The sequence below is a fragment of the Pantherophis guttatus genome, chromosome 11, assembly GCF_059756535.1.
Source record: "Pantherophis guttatus breed Tessera chromosome 11, ASM5975653v1, whole genome shotgun sequence".
Lineage (NCBI taxonomy): Eukaryota > Metazoa > Chordata > Lepidosauria > Squamata > Colubridae > Pantherophis > Pantherophis guttatus.
The window spans coordinates 18,676,267-18,692,388 of NC_142073.1; the positions used below are offsets into that span (position 1 = coordinate 18,676,267).

General features: G+C 43.6%; 1 protein-coding gene across 1 annotated transcript in view; it reads right to left on the minus strand.

Moving 5' to 3' along the window:
* Nucleotides 1-16,122, minus strand: part of PKD1L3 (polycystin 1 like 3, transient receptor potential channel interacting) — a 77,827-nt gene that overhangs the window by 22,584 nt on the left and 39,121 nt on the right. The window contains exons 21-31 of the mRNA XM_087877318.1: nt 15,224-15,350; nt 14,770-14,973; nt 13,793-14,015; nt 12,634-12,827; nt 10,489-10,719; nt 9,378-9,479; nt 8,304-8,482; nt 5,596-5,742; nt 5,058-5,257; nt 3,825-4,045; nt 1,019-1,235 (exon numbers count right to left, since the gene is read on the minus strand). Of these exons, the coding sequence (XP_087733444.1) occupies nt 1,019-1,235; nt 3,825-4,045; nt 5,058-5,257; nt 5,596-5,742; nt 8,304-8,482; nt 9,378-9,479; nt 10,489-10,719; nt 12,634-12,827; nt 13,793-14,015; nt 14,770-14,973; nt 15,224-15,350 (2,045 nt within the window). The remainder of the gene's footprint in view (nt 1-1,018; nt 1,236-3,824; nt 4,046-5,057; nt 5,258-5,595; nt 5,743-8,303; nt 8,483-9,377; nt 9,480-10,488; nt 10,720-12,633; nt 12,828-13,792; nt 14,016-14,769; nt 14,974-15,223; nt 15,351-16,122) is intronic.

A 16,122-nucleotide genomic window follows, 5' to 3' on the forward strand; every position in this document is an offset into this window, starting at 1 on the left:
GGAAGAGGAGGAGAGGAGAGGAGGAAGGAAGGGAGGGAGGAAGGGAGGGAGAAAGGAAGGAAGGAAATAATGTAGATATATATGTCAGATGAGAGAAGGAGGGAAGAGGAGGAGAGGAGGAAGGAAGGAAAGAAGGAAGGAAGGAAGGAAGGAAGGAAGGAAGGAAGGAAGGAAGGAAGGAAGGAAGGAAGGAAGGAAGGAAATAATGTAGATATATATGTCAGACAAGAGAAGGAGGGAAGAAGAGAGGAGAAGGAGGGAGGGAGGGAAGGAAGGAAGATATATATGTCAGACAAGGGAAGGAGGGGAGAGGAGGAAGGAAGGAAGGAAATAATGTAGATATATATGTCAGATGAGAGAAGGAGGGAAGAAGAGAGGAGAAGGAGGGAGGGATGGAAGGAAGGAAGGAAGATATATATGTCAGATGAGGGAAGGAGGGGAGAGGAGGAGAGGAGGAGAGGAAAAAGGAAGGAAGGAAGGAAGAAAGGAAGGAAGGAAGGAAGGAAGGAAGGAAGGAAGGAAGGAAATAATGTAGATATATATGTCAGATGAGAGAAGGAGGGGAGAGGAGGAGAGGAGGAAGGAAGGAAGGAAGATATATATGTCAGATGAGGGCAAGAGGGAAGAGGTGAGGCAGGCAGGCAGGAAGGAAGGAAGGAAAGAAATGTAGATATATATGTCAGGGGAGGGAAGGAGGGAGGAAGGAAGGAAGTTATTTGAGAATTATAAAAACCATATCACTGTTCTGAAATTCTATATAAAATGTGCTCAGGGACAAACTTAAATTTTGCATCCAACACGTATAATATGGTCCAGAAGTGTGAAAATCTCAATTCATTGAGAGAGAGGAGATAGTGCTAAAAGTCATTTTAAACACACCTGCCTGTGAGACAAGCGGGAAGAATAACCAGCTTAATTATCACCACAACGGAAGGAGATTTTAACTGGCTAATTAAGATTCCGTTTTGAGAGGTCACCCTCTCCTTCACTTGTGGGAATCCTGCCACGTATGACTTACCTTCTAGATCCACCAGCCCGAGGCTAATGATAATTGGGTCATCTTTCTTTTTGCTCTCATCGTAAAATTCCTCCCCCACCCTGTTCTGCTGACAGATGATGTCCTCCACCAAGGCCAGCAGCTTGTTGATATCAGTCGATTTACTGAAATCTGGATCCGAGGAAGGTAAAGGGGCCTTTAGGGTTTTGAACAGGGAATTGGCAATCCGCCTAATATCCTGGATAAAATTGTTAAAAGAATGGTAGTTAAAAAAAGAAAAAGAGTTTGGTCAGAATCATGGGGATGATGCTCCTTCCACACAGATAGCAAACCACACTTTTATTGTTGTCTTCTAAAGCAAGATTAGACCATTTATTCCGGATGAGAGCTTTGATCCTTCAGTGTTTGTGTTGGGAGGACTTCCTCCAGGAATAGAAGGCAGACAGGAGGAAAAATCCCAAAACTCTCCAAAATTCAATTTGTGAGGGGAAAAAAAGAAATCTAACTTTTTCCTAAAATTATTCAGGGGCTTAAAAAAAATATATCAATCTTTCAGAAGGGCAATCTTTCTAAAACCACAGTTTTCCTGGGCCAAAGGAGACCATCACATTTTGAGGTGGGAATGGAAATGGAAGATCAAGGAGTCACACAAGAGAAGGAGAAGACAAGGAGAAATGAAGGGTCTTGATGCTCTCTGAACTTGATTGTTTTTTGCAGGCGTTTCATTACCCAACTAGGTAATATCACTGATAATGCTACCTAGTTTGAATAATGAAACATCTGCAGGAAAACAACTAAGCTCAGAGTGTCAGTGAGTTCATGACTGGGGAGACATGGTAACAAGGTCAGCCAATGAATAGCCATAGCAACAGATCAGCCAATGGGAGCTGAAACAGTTTGGAGTCTGGGCGTGGCTTAGCTCTGAGGTCTGTCTGCTGAATTGAAACTGAAACTGTTCTCTCCTCTGCTTGTGTTTTGCTTGTAACTATTACCACCTTGGAAAATCTGCCATTGGTATTGTATATTTATTTCATGTGTTATTATGGATATGAAGAGAAGTTAATGAATCCTGCTGAATCAGTTACCTGTGTGTGCTTTTTGGATTTGATTTCTGTAACAAATACTGTCACAGGGAGCACTGAGAATCCTTCATTTCAACCCCGAGCTCTGTTGGTATAAGGAGAAATGGACAGCATCTCCATCCCAGATTGTCTAATCTGACCTAAGCAAAACTTATTCTCATGAAAATAATTTAGGGCCTTTTCCTGTTTTTTTTTTTTAATTAATGTATTAGATGTATAGCCTGCTTTCCCCCCCCCCCCCAGAAGCTCAAGAGACCATATATAGTGCTCTTTCTTTCAGTTTTTCTCCCCAAAATTCCGAAGGGCAGGTTGGGCTGAAAGAGGTTCATCAGGTGACTAGCCCAAAGTCACCTGATGAACTTCTATAGACAAGGTGGATTTGAACCTGGGTTTCAAAGGTCCTCATCTAATACCAAATTCCACTTTCCTCCAATGGAAAGAAATGCAAGTTGAAAAATGCAGAGAAAGAGCTACCTGAGACGCTGCCACTTAGAAATTGTGTCACTGGATCCAGATAGGCAACAGGGGCACAGGCAGGGGTGAAATCCAACAGGTTCTGACAGGTTCTGGAGAACCGGTAGTGGAAATTTTGAGTAGTTCAGAGAACCGGCAAATACCACCTCTGATTGGACCCAGAGTGGGGTGGGAATGGAGATTTTGTAATATCCTTCACCCAGGAGTGGGGAGGGAATGGAGATTTTGCAGTATCCTTCCCCTGCCATGCCTACCAAACCACACCCACCAAGCCACGCCCACCGAACCAGTGATAAAAACAACTGGATTTCACCACTGGGTATAGGAGGCTCCCCTAAATTTGACTATCTGAGTTATGGACTCTCTTGAGTTCTCTATGGTTGAGTGTCCATTGAGTTCAGCACTGTCTGCTCTGACTGGCAGAGATTTCCAGACAGAAGTCTTGCTCTTCAATAGCGCTGCCCTACTTTTGAGAAGACTATAAAACAGATGTCTAAGTTCTAATCGAGTCATATGGGCATTCAGCTTCTTGTTTCATTTGATTAAGTTATTATCATATTTGAACATCTAACAATAGGGAAAGATACTTGTGGGATGGATACCTTCCTGGGGTTGGGTACTTAAGATGCACCTGAGCATCATTTTCTGTTTTGCCATAGAAAACAATATGTCTTAGGCCAGGGGTCAGCAACCTGCGGCTCTGAAACCACATGCGGCTCTTTGGGCCCTCTGCTGTGGCTCCCTGTTGGGTGATCCCACCACTGCCCCTCGCCCTCCCGTCTGAGTCACTCCTCGCCTGGCCTGAGAAGGTAAGGGCGACGGGGGATGGAGAAGTGGCCAGGGCAGAGACAGAGAGATACAGAGAGAGGGGGGAGAGAGAGAGACATAGAGAGAGAGGGAGAGAGAGGGAGGAGGGAGGGAGGGAGGGGAGAGAGAGATATGTCAAAAGGGCTTTGTGGTTCCTGGTGTTTTTTAACAACTGGTTCTCTGCCCTAATGACCGGCTGGGTAGGCGTGGCTAGGGGGGGTCATATGACTGGTGGAAGTGAGTGACATCGAGATGGCCACGCCCACCCAGGTTTTGTGGCTCCCGGTGTTTTCTTTTCTGTAGGAAACGGGTCCAAATGTCTCTTTGAGTGCTTAAGGTTGCAGACGACTGTCTTAGACTGTTCTTGCTCCTCATTTGCTACTTGAGCGTCCTATCTGAGATGGGATCTCTTACATGAGTCAAACCATCTGTCTCACTCGCCATAAATAATTCCAATCACTTGCCTTGATCACAGCCTCAGCAGTGAGGGACACATTTGGGGGAGATTGTTGGGGAAGAGAAGGGAAGTCAGGGGATACACGCCCACTTTTTCCTGGTTTCTGTTCTTTCTTAAACTGAGAACGGATATTCCTGAAGATCTGGACGATGAGCAAGTTGATGGGGAACATCAGGATGGAGCTTTCAAAACCAATCATCACTTCTTGCCACGTGAACTCTATCTTGCCTGGGAAGAGCAAGCGAAAAAGAAGGGTCACGTGCTTGACCAGTTTTGACTTAATCTATTTTTGTAAAGCCAATTTTAGTGAATTGGAAGCCATGGTTTAACATAATGTGTGAATCCTACTTTAATAATGCCAATAAGACACCAGCTTAATCCCATTCAAGTGCACCAGATTATGACTAATATTGACATTAATGGAGCATTTGGCCATGCTGCACAGAAGTCATATGAGTTACAATCAACACAAGTAGATGGTTGACAGAAAACTAGAGTATTGTTCCAACAGAAGGGTGTGGCTTTGAGTCTTTAAACAAGGATTCTACTGACAAACGTTTGAGGTTAACAAAAGTTCCTTTGAAGGTGAATGAGATACTTAGCTACGTTGAGACTCCAGCTACCTTGACTTTTGATTGTAATGCTTGATAATTGGGGAATTGTAGTCCAATCTATCTGGAAGGTACAAGATTTGGGATGAATGCTCCCAACCCATCACCCCCTACTCTTCTCTCGCTCTGCTTTTTTTTCAATAATCATTGGGAACATCCATCTCACCATCTTCCCTAACTGTCATTCCTTGTTCTCTTCTATTCCTCCTTTTCTTTTGCTTTTCATATGCCAGATTCCATATCTCCTCTTGGCCATCTCCAAATACAAACCACAAAGAGGATTCAATACAATATATTTCACCTACAAATGACAGACTCCATAGTTCTTACTCTAACATCTGTCTCGGCAAAGCATTTATGCAGCAGGTTTCAAAAAGATTAAACATTTTGTAAGTTTTTCTCCAACATCTTCATAACAGTCATTTAGCATACTGTAGGTCAGTATAGTTTTTGGTAAGGGGAGGAATCAAGAAAATGTTTTCAAAGTGCCACCAACTTCAAAGCAAGAAGAAGCATCAAATCTAGAATTTGTTCTCCGTGCCTAGATTTCATATTCAGATAGTCCTCTTAACTCCTCTTAGTTGTCCTTCCTACTGTACTCTAAAGTAATAAAGCCGTAAGGCTATTACCTAAATCCATTTTTTGGTCTGCTGGATCCTTGGGTATCCCCCAAAACATGATGCTGGTCAACATGGTGCACAGAAGAAGCGAGAAGCAACAGGACACTCTCTGGGCTCGTGTAAAAGAGCTGCGTGGACAACGGTTGAAAATGGAGTACCAGATATGGCTGTCGCGAAAACCTCTGGAGGTCTTCATGAAAAAGAGATTGCTGAAGAGAAGAGAAAGAGACCAGATGAAACTATGAGGAACCAAAACAAAAACTGTTGCTTTTTGCTCACCAATTAATTACTCTAAAGCAGGAGTCTCCAACCTTGGCAACTTTAAGAATTGTGGACTTCTGACTGAGGAATTCTGGGAGTTGAAATCCACAAGTCTTAAAGTTGCCAAGATTGGAGTCCCCTGATCTAGAGCCATTTAAAAAAAAATACAAGTAGAATTCTGGAAACTTGACCAAACTTTTTATTTTTTTGAGCCTTCGTTGGAAATAAAAAAAATATATACCATATGTTAGGCACACCACTTTCCAAAACAAACAAAAACACACACCTGAACTGCTTCATGTCTTGTTCAGTGGCCACAGGGAAGACTTTATCTAGGACGCAATCACCAACGTCAATGGCCAGCCAAGAGTTACAAAGAAAATACCACTTCTGATCAGTGGCCACATCATGGACGAGAATGCGATTCACATACCTGTGAATGAAAAATATAAAAGAAAGGACACGGTGAGGTTCATGCATTATATTAAGCAATGGCATAGTTAGATAACAGTCTGCCCAGTTGCTGGTTGGGCGGGCCATGGTGGGTGTGGCCTAGTCGGCCTCCTGCACCACGGAGGGTGTTTTTGCCCTCCCCAGGCTGTGGAGGCTTTCCTCGAGCTTCCAGGAGGGCACAAACAGCCTCCCTAGGCTTTGGAGGCCCTCTGGAGCAGTGGTGAAATCCAAACCGGTTTGCTGGCTGCGCATGTGCACTGCGTGCCAAATGTGCACTGCATGCACACGCACACTGTGTGCCAAAAACATGCTGCATGCGCATGCACACTGTGTGCCAAACACACGCTGCATGCATACTGTGTGCCAAACGTGCACTTTGTGCGCACATGCACAGGCACAGTACACACCAAAAGGACGCTTGGGAAGGTAAGTAGAACAGCAAAGGGGGGATCAGCTGTGGCGCGCGATTTATCTTCACTAGAAAGCAGGTTTTTCTGCTTTCTAGCAAAGCTAAACCGCGCTGCACAGCTGATTGTCAGAAATTGGTTCAGAGGAACCGGTTGCTTTTTTAAACCACCAGTTCAACCGAACCGGTAGCTTTTTTTATTACCGGTTCGCCCGAACTGGTAGTTTTTGTCACTATCAGTTCGCCTGAACCAGAGTGCATTGGTAGCATTTCACCCCTGCTTTGGAGGCCCATTTCTGGCCTTCTGGAACTTCCAGTAGGCCTGTTTTTTGCCCTCCCCGAGCCTCCGCATGCACTTACCTGCATCCAAAACGGGCTGTGTGAGGACTCCTGGGAGGGGCAGGGTGGGCAGGGCAGGGCCAGCCAGGAGCAGGATTTGGGGGTTCTCCGAACTGCACAGAACCCCCAGCAGCCCAGCCCTAGCAGTTAAGGCATCAGACTAGAACAGTGATGGCTAACCTTTTTGCCATCGTGTGCCAAAAGTGGGGGTCATGCGTGTGTATGCCCATACCTATAATTCAATGCACTCCGCTCCCCGCACATGTGTCCGTGACCCCCCGTGCAACCCCCACTTGGCACGCAATGGCCCGATGGGCCCGTTTTTCACCCTCCCCAGGCTCCAGAGGCTTCCTTGGAGTCTGGGGAGGGTGAAAACTGCCTTCCCCACCCCCCCAGAGGCCCTCTGGAGGCCGAAAACAGCTTGTTTCCCGACTCCCGGTGGGACCGGAAGGCCCCGAAAATCAGCTGGCCGATGCACACATGCACACTGGAGCTGAGCTAGGGTAACGCTTGCGTGTCCATAGATATGGCTCCGTGTGCCATAGGTTCGTCATCACGGGACTAGAAACTGGGTGACAGTGAGTTCTAGTCCCGCCTTAGTCATAGAATAGCTAGGTTGATTCAGTAGAATGTGTGAACCTAGCTTACTTACCCAATCCCCAATAAAATCACTTGAAGCTGTCTGGCAGTCTTATTCTTGATGGAGTAGATGTTCTGGCCGCAAGCTATTTTTAGACTCACTTAGTAGAAAGCAATAATATTTCACGTCTCACACTAAGGACGCTCTTGACACCAAACAACATTAATTTTTCAACTGGGCGCCTTTCAGAAGTCATGGTCTACCACTCCCAAGGAGTTAAACAATCTATAAAGGTTAATCTAACAAGGCTAGAATTGTAACCCAACGTATTTGAGGGCCCCTTTAAATTGGAGTTCATTAAATTAAAATAGAAGAGTCTTTCTATTAAAATTAAAATAGAAGATCCCTTCCTTGAACTTTCAGGAAAAAGAACAATTTTATTTCTTTATTCATGTCTTCATTTGTTAATTTGGTATGGCTGCCCAGTTCACATCCATGACTGCTAGTTACTTCAATGCAAAACCATGCAAAAAAAAAAATTAACCAGAAATGTAAATGCAAACAATAAAGAAGTATTTCAGAAGATGCCCTCTTTGCAAAAGGAGGATAAAAGGACATCTCTAGTTCTGTTCTGTTGGGGCCCGCCAGCTGGCAGCAGATTTGGACAGTGAGGAGGTTGGGGAGGAACATGAGCCAGTCCTGGAGTCTGGGGAAGGCTCTGACAAGGGCTCTGCGTCAGAGGCAGAGAGGGGGTCAGGGCTGTATGCCAGTTTTCAGTTGCCTTCGGAATCCGACATCAGTGAGGCAGACGAACAGCTGGAGCCTGTTCCCAGTGTGCGCATGCACAGAGCTGCCAGGAGAAGGGAACAGCTAAGGAACAAGGGTCGACTCAGGAGTAAAGCCACAGGTGGTGGTGAATGGTCCCTCCCAGAGGGAATAAAAGAGGAGCGAAAGGGGAGTGGAGTTTGCAGGAGACAATTAGTTCATTCCTGCATTCTTGCCAAGTATTGCGGCGTCTGAAAGATATCGGCCTGGCCACTCTCCAAGCCTGATAAAGGTCAGCAATTGTGACCTATCTTGAAAGACTGTGGGAGAGGAAAGACTTTGCTGGAGAGGAATACACTGTAAATTAAATAAAAGGGGTTTATCAGGACGAGGACTCGGCTTCGTGTTGCTGGGGAAGCCTAGGTCAGAACATGTTCCTTCTCTTACGTACCAGGCAGGGCTTGTTCCTGAATTGTCATGCCACAGTCTGATACTCTGTAGTTCCCCAAGAGGAAAGAGGGTGCATAAGACAAAGATATCCACACCCCCTCGCTCAAAAACGGGGGTGTCGGGGTCCATCAAATGATGCGGCTCACTCTCTCCTTCCTGGCCGTACAAGGTGAGAGTCACCTGGAATAGAAAGGATGCATAAGGATTGCTTCACTTCCTCGTGTATTTCATTTGCCTACGGGTAGTCCTCAATTTAGGACCACAGTTGCACCCCAAATTTGTGTTGCAAAGTGAGACGTTTGTTAAGTGGGTTTTGCCTCATTTCACGACCTTTCTTTGCCACCGTTGTTCAGTGAATCACTGCAGTTGATACGTCTGTTACACGATTGTTAGGTGAATCTGGCCTTCCCGTTGATTTTGCTCGTCAAAACGTTGCAAAATGGGATCACGTGACCTTGGGACACAGCGACGGTCGTAAGTATGAACCCGTTGCCAAGCATCTGAATTTTGATCACATGACCGTGGGGATGCTACAAAGGTATGAAAAGTGGCCCTAAGTCACTTTTTTTACAGTGACATTGTAAATTTCAATGGTCACTAAATGAACTGTTTTATGTCGAGAACTATCTGTACATGCCAGTTGTCAAGTGCCTAAATTTTGATGCTGTAACCATGGGGGAATGCTGCCAAGTTTGAACAACATTCGTAAGTAACTTTTTCCCATCTTGTCGTAACTTCGAATGGTCGCTAAACAAATCGTTGTAAGTTGAGGACTACTTGTACTGTATGCAGGGTTCCTATTTGTATATCACTGTTCGTCTTCCCTCTAGCAAATGACAAGGCATGAGTGTCTGAGGATCAGACAAGAGTACACTGTGCAGATAGGTTTTTTTAATTTCTGTTTTTATTAATTAAAGATTAGGCCATGCGCATGCCATGCTAAGTGGGGAATGTAATAAGGAGGGTTTATGGCTTGGTGATTTAAGAGAACATTCTCTTTGGCGCTTATTTAGACTCGGGATGAAATAAGTGCTGTGGCTCTTTTAAGCCACAAGATCTGGGACTCCATGGCTACCTTAGAGGTCGTAGCTGCACCTCGGCGATGTCCGGTATAAACTGTCACTAGATAACGATATTGAGCAAAAGGATCATTGTCTTCCAGGAGGATTATCTTCACCTAGAGAGAAGTAATGCAATTTCAGAAACAACCAGGAGATGTTGAATAGAAATATGATAGAACAATTAATCAGTGGAACAACTTGCCTCCAGAGGTTATGAATGCTCCAACACTAGAAGTTTTTACGAAGAGATTAGATAACCATTTGTCTGAAGTGGTGTAGGGTTTCCTGGCTAAGCAGGGGGTTGGACTAGAAGACCTCCAAGGTCCCTTCCAACTCTGTTATTCTAATTTGTGGACATGTAAATAAACAAGGAAAGATTCCTTGTTAGATCAGTGTTGAGAGGTTTAAAAAATGTACACTGTTCAAGATCTACAGAATTGAAAATGGGACAATCTTCCATGGTGGAAGATTGGATAAGCAAAAAGCAAGTTGCCTCTCGGACTTTCTGGTCCCAAAGCACTTTTGGGACAACCGTAAACCTGGATGACTGAGAATCTTCATAGACTTCATGAATTTTCTATATATATAAAAATGGCTCTGTGTGTGTGTGTGTGTGTGTGTGTGTGTGTGTGTGTGTGTGTATGTATGTATGTATGTATGTATGTATGTATGTATGTTCCAGCATAACTCTGGAATGTCTCAAGCAATTTCAACCAAACTTGGTATACAGATAACTTACTCTCTGGAAACAAATACCGTGGGGGTAAGACAACCCTAACACTCCTCGGGGGGGGGTTGTTTTGTTAAGATACTGTTGTGCCTTAAAATAGTGTCTACTGTACTACCTTAAAATGGCTTCTACTGTGCAACACAGTGGAGTTGCTATGGTAACAGCTTCACAGTACACCACAAGGGGGCTCCCTCTGGTAAGAGGAAAATCTTAATACAGGATTGGGATAAATAAATACCTGGGCAATGCCCCGTTATCAGCTAGTGATAAATAAACCATGGTACTGTCTTGTAGGTTCCATAATGGCTCAGCCCCTCTTTACAAGCAAAAGAGAACTCTTTGTATTGCAAAAGAAGGTGGGGGGAAAAGCCAGACAGACACTATGTACAACTTACTTTGGCATCATCTTGGATGTCTTTTCTTCTGGCCCAAATCAAAACCAGAAGGTAGATGAGGAAGATGCATCCTACCGTTGTCACCACAACAGGGTTGTCCACAAAAGTGGCAAACAGCTCCACAGTTTTGCTGACATCGATGGTGTTCGGCATGACAAAGAAAGAGCTACCAAAGAAGGTCAGGTGGTTACATAGACACTGAGTATCCCCAGGAGTAGTTTTGGGACCGACCTAGAAGCCAAAGAAGAGGTGTCATTTTGATCTCTATCTCTGTCCCATCTGTACAATCACAGACTTCACACAGATGTTTGGGGTCTTTGTTTCCACATCTGTCATTGTGGTAGGTAAAGTGATCTCGTTATAGTGATCTTGCGAGACCCGGCCATGAATTGGAGTGTATGTGTTTTAACGTTTTAATGTTTTAATGTTTTAATGTTTTCTTTTAATTTTTGTATGGGATATTGTTGCATTGTTTTATTCTCTGTTGTAAGCCGCCCAGAGTCCCTTGGGAGTGGGGCGGCATAGAAATGCGACAAAATAAATAAATAAATAAATAAATAAATAAATAAATAAATAAATAAATAAATAAATCATAAATTGCTTATTATGCAGGGAAAGAGACGTTATGTGGAGAAAACCTCATTAGGTTAAGATTTGATTTCACAGAATCATAGGGCTGGAAGGGACCTGGGCGGTTTTCCAGTCCAATTCCCTGCCCAAGGCAGGAGTCTTTTTCATTCTTTTGTTTTCTTGCTTTTACCTTCTATTATAGAAAGCAGGCAGACCTTGAGGGTGGAATAAAAGGTGCCATCAGTTTAGAATCCTTGCATTGCCACAAAAGACTTAAGTCCAGCCCTCCTTGAATTCAGTTGGCCCTTATCTAGCACCTATGTAGTGCTGGCCATTTGTTGACTAGATTCTTGTATTTGTTGTCATTGTTAGTTGCAAAGTCGTGTCTGACCCATCGCGACCCCATGGACAACGTTCCTCCAGGCCTTCCTGTCCTCTACCATCCTCTGGAGTCCATTTAAGCTCACGCCGACGGCTTCAGTGACTCCATCCAGCCACCTCGTTCTCTGCCGTCCCCTTCTTCTTTTGCCCTCAATCATTCCCTGCATTAGGCTCTTCTCCAGTGAGTCCTTCCTTCTCATTAGGTGGCCAAAGTCTTTGAGTTTCCTCTTCAGGATCTAGCCTTCTAAAGAGCAGTCAGGGTTGGTCTCCTCTAGGACTGACTGGTTGGATCGCCTCGCAGTCCAAGGGACTCGCAGGAGTCTTCTCCAGCACCAGAGTTTAAAGGCCTCAATTCTTTGGTGCTCAGCCTTTCTTATGGTCCAACTTTCACAGCCATACATTACAACTGGAAAAACCATAGCCTTGACTATACGCACTTTTATTGCTAGAGCAATAAATCTTTCTGAGCTATAGTTCAACTTATGGTCCTGATCCTTTGTGTCTAACTATAAAGGGCTACACATGTTTCTCTTTTAGGCAAGAGAAACACTTCCCATGTAGTCCTAGTTTCAATAACATCTTCATTTAAAATCAGGTTGTTTACTTTTGACTGAGGGGGAACTAAGTCTTACAATACAGCAGTTATCCATGTCAGCACTTCAAGCTGCATTTACTCTAGTGCTGACGTAAGAAGGAGAAGCAGAGGCGTCTGGAAAGGGATGTTTGACTTTTCACCTACTTATTTTCCCTGGAGATAATAACCCCTAGGAGATGGGATGGGAGGGGGGAAATTCCTTTGAGCTGGAGCAGTAGATTAGGGGTAGAGTGACTTGGAAGATAGCCAATGAGTGCAGGGGAGTGGGGAACCAATGAGTGCAGGGGAGTGGGGAAAGGGAGGGTTTTGGGTCTGGAAGTCAGTGTTGGCTACGATGGAGTCGGATTTAGAATGTCGTGCTTAATAAATGGGAGTTTTTTTCATCAAAGACTTTGTTTGAAATGCAATTTATTTGAGACGACCTTGAAACTTGACAGTCCATAGCCTGCATTCTCCAGAAATGTTAGCAATATACTGTAACTCCCAGCATTCAAAACTTGCAGTCCCAGTATATCTAAAAGGTCTCATAGCAGGGAAAAATGTTGCCTAGCAATAAATCTTCAATATGTATTCCAATATTTCTACTTCTCTCTACTTACGCGGCATCCATAGCTATTCCAGCTCTTTTGGTGCTCATCCCAGAATACGCATTGGGACACAAAACAAGTGATGGAGAAGTTCATTTCATTGGAAGCAAGGAAGTCCAGTTCTGTGTCTGGTCTCACTACAAAATAATACATTCCTTCTCCAAATATCAGATCTTCTGAGTGAAGCACCCAGGAATATACCTCGTCTGAGTTGCAAAAATAAAACAAAAAACAACAAGTATTTGTTAGGTGGTTTTTTTCCCCCCACAAATTCAGATTCTACATAAAATATCATTATGGCCACACAACAGTTACAAAATAATTGATGCTCATTACAAAATAATTTACCAGTTTTTGGATTCTACAGAGATCAAATTTGATGCCCTTTGAGTAGACTTCATCAAAATCAGATAAAGCCATGTAGAGATCAGATAAAAAGTTGAATAAATCTGGGATTTAAACAGTGAATAAATACAATCACCAGTTTATAAATGCAGATCAGTTTTAGCACAGCAATACAAGAGCGTTGCCTGGTTAGGAAACCAGTCTTAGAACATACAGAATTGTTTTTGAAGAGTCTTTTGTATTTATACCAAAAAGGATTTAAAAAAAATGTTTTTACGTTACTTCAAAAGGAGTTTCCAACCTTTTCAGGCTGGTAGACGTGTTTGGAATTTGTGAATGACAAAATGGATGCTAGGAGGAGATAATGAAATGCAAAGCACTGATCTGCCATCCTCTATAGATCCTTTTGCCCCAAAATGTTCACTCTTTACCCTATTATATTTTATTATTTAGCAGTTTGAATTGTAACACTCATCTAACCATCATCTTTATTTTCTAATGAAAGTTAAGGGTGCGATTTTAGGCTGGGGGAATTCTTAAAAAGAAAATGACACTGAAAGTTAACCATTTCATTTTCAGAATGCTAATTTTCTATTTTGAATTAAACATTAAAAAATAGGCAGATTAGGAAGACAAGTGGATTCAAAGGACACAATGACACTGTTAAACCCCATGCTAAGGACCACAGAACTATGTCATAATGTAGTTAAAGATATAGTTTTAGGTCTGATCCAAGCCATTATGGGTAATCATTATGGCTTAGTCAACAAAGCATGACTGATTGAGCTTTAAAAATGTGCAACCTCTTGAGAGTATTTTATTTTACCTCTGGTATTTCTGTTCTGAGGAAGACGTGCCATCAGTTCATGATCAGTCTCGTTGGGAAGGTAATCGTATCCCAAATAAAGGATAAGTGGAATATTTTGATCCACCTCCAGGTAGATCACTAGAGATGAATCTGCTGAAGTCACGTTGACTTGGACAGCTGTGAAATTTCCCAGATTCAATATATTCTTATCCTCTTGAGTTGCGGGACTGGGTAACCTTATCTATGGTTAAAGTTAACCAATTAGCTCTGGAAATCCATTCATACCTTGAGAGCCTTAAAAAATAAATCACAAGCATTTACATGATCGCAGTAACTATAGTCTTTGTAATTTACGCCAACTTTTTATAAATTTAAGGATAATGGGACAAATAAGAAGGTGCTTCTGTCTCCTAAATATTGAAGAATGGAGGAGAGAGTGAATAACTTGAGGAAGAGAAAATGGAGGGATGTGGAGAGATGTAGAATGCTGGTAGAATATTTAGTCTTTTCTGCTCTGATCATTCTCAACTCTGGTATTACTACCCATTTAATAGAGGAACTACAAATGAAGAAGAAGAAAAGAGCAGAACCATCAGGATATAGGACAAATTTGTCTTCAGCAAACCCCCTATAAGACAGGGGTGTCAAACTCGATTTTATTGAGGGCCGCATCAGGGTTGTGTTTGACCTCGGGGGGCCATGGGGAGGGCATGGCCAGAATCGGTGTGGCCAAGGTGGGCGTGGCCTACTCAACATCACTCATTGGGGCTCCTTTTTGATCATGACAGCCTCCTGCAGCCCCCTGCCAGCAAAAATGGAGCCCAGGTGGGCCACACGTGGCCTTCCCAAGCTCCGTTTTCGCTGGCAGAGGCACCATGGGCCGGTCCTTTGCTGTTTCCAGAGCAGGCTTGTGGGCCAGATCTAAGCATCCCATGGACCTTGAGTTCGACACCCCTGCCCTCAGGAGTGGAAAGCACACATAGAAGAAAAATTACCTCAATATCTTCTGACAGGTCATACACTGGAATGACCAGTCCATCTAGGCTGGTGAGAGTCAGGCCTCCAACGCTTCCATGGATATCAAATGAGTCACTTGAGGAAAAGGGATTCACCGAGAAGCTCACCATCTGCAAGAAGGGATACTTAATGGTCAACATTTCTTCAGTTAAGGGCCAGTCCCTGTCTCTCAGCCCTTGGAAGGATGCAATGGCAAATCACTTCTGAAATCTTGCCAGGGAAACCTGCAGAAACTTTTCCCGAACAGTCACCGGAAGTCAATCTTGATTTGAACGCACCAAAGTAAAAAAAGAAAAAGAAGGAGAGACGGTCATATGGACCCTCGTTGCTGTTTCAACATTTAAATTCTGACTAAAAACGAAAAGATATTTCAAGACCAGAAGGAAACCCATTCTAAGAACAAAGAAAACCCCAATAAAAGTGCAGGCTTGCCCTAATGTCCACCATCTCATCGCTGTCTCCCGAGATGCTGAGAGAAGAAGCAGAAGGGAGCGTGAAGGCAGCGGAACTGGAGTTGGAGATTTTAATGGCCGTGCTGTTGACATTTTCGGTCTGCAACCTTTACACAAAAGGAAGAGAAAACAAGACAGGTGAGAAGACAAGGCAGAAAAGCAAAGACACAGATCCTAAGTCGCAGGCTGCATTGGGTGAAAGGGCTCAATTTATGAGGAATGTCTCCTCCCTTGATCTTCTCTTATGCGCTCTTAAGAGGAGAAATAAGAAACAAGTAAGAAACTGGGTTCATAACACTCTGTAAGATAGAATGTGGCTATTTGACTTAGGGGTTTTGTTTAGTACATTATAGGGATCTGGATAATGTTATTAATCATGGTTTATGATTTAACATGTCCTGCAATGATGGAAGGGAAGGAAAGGGAAGGGAAGGGAAGGGAAGGGAAGGGAAAGGAAGGGAAAGGAAGGGAAAGGAAGGGAAAGGAAGGGAAAGGCTATCAGGCCTGACTAGCCTGACTAGTTGGCTCAGTGACTAAGACACTGAGCTTGTCGATCAGAAAGGTCGGCAGTTCGGCAGTTCAAATCCCTAGTACAGGTCTCCTGTGTGAGCAGGCAGTTGGACTAGATGACCTCCAAGCTCCCTTCCAACTCTGTTACTGTTAGGTGAGACCAGAGATGAGCAGAAAGGACAAGTATTAGGTAAACCTTAGTTTGTTCCTAGCATCTCCAGCTTAAGGAGCCTAAACAGAAGATCTAGGAAATCATTCTGAGAAGCTACTTCTAGGAAAATAAAAAATGCTAAGTGAAATCAGTTTATTTTGGGTTTAATACAATGCATAAACTCAGAAATGCACTTTAGGAAACAAACTAGGATCCTT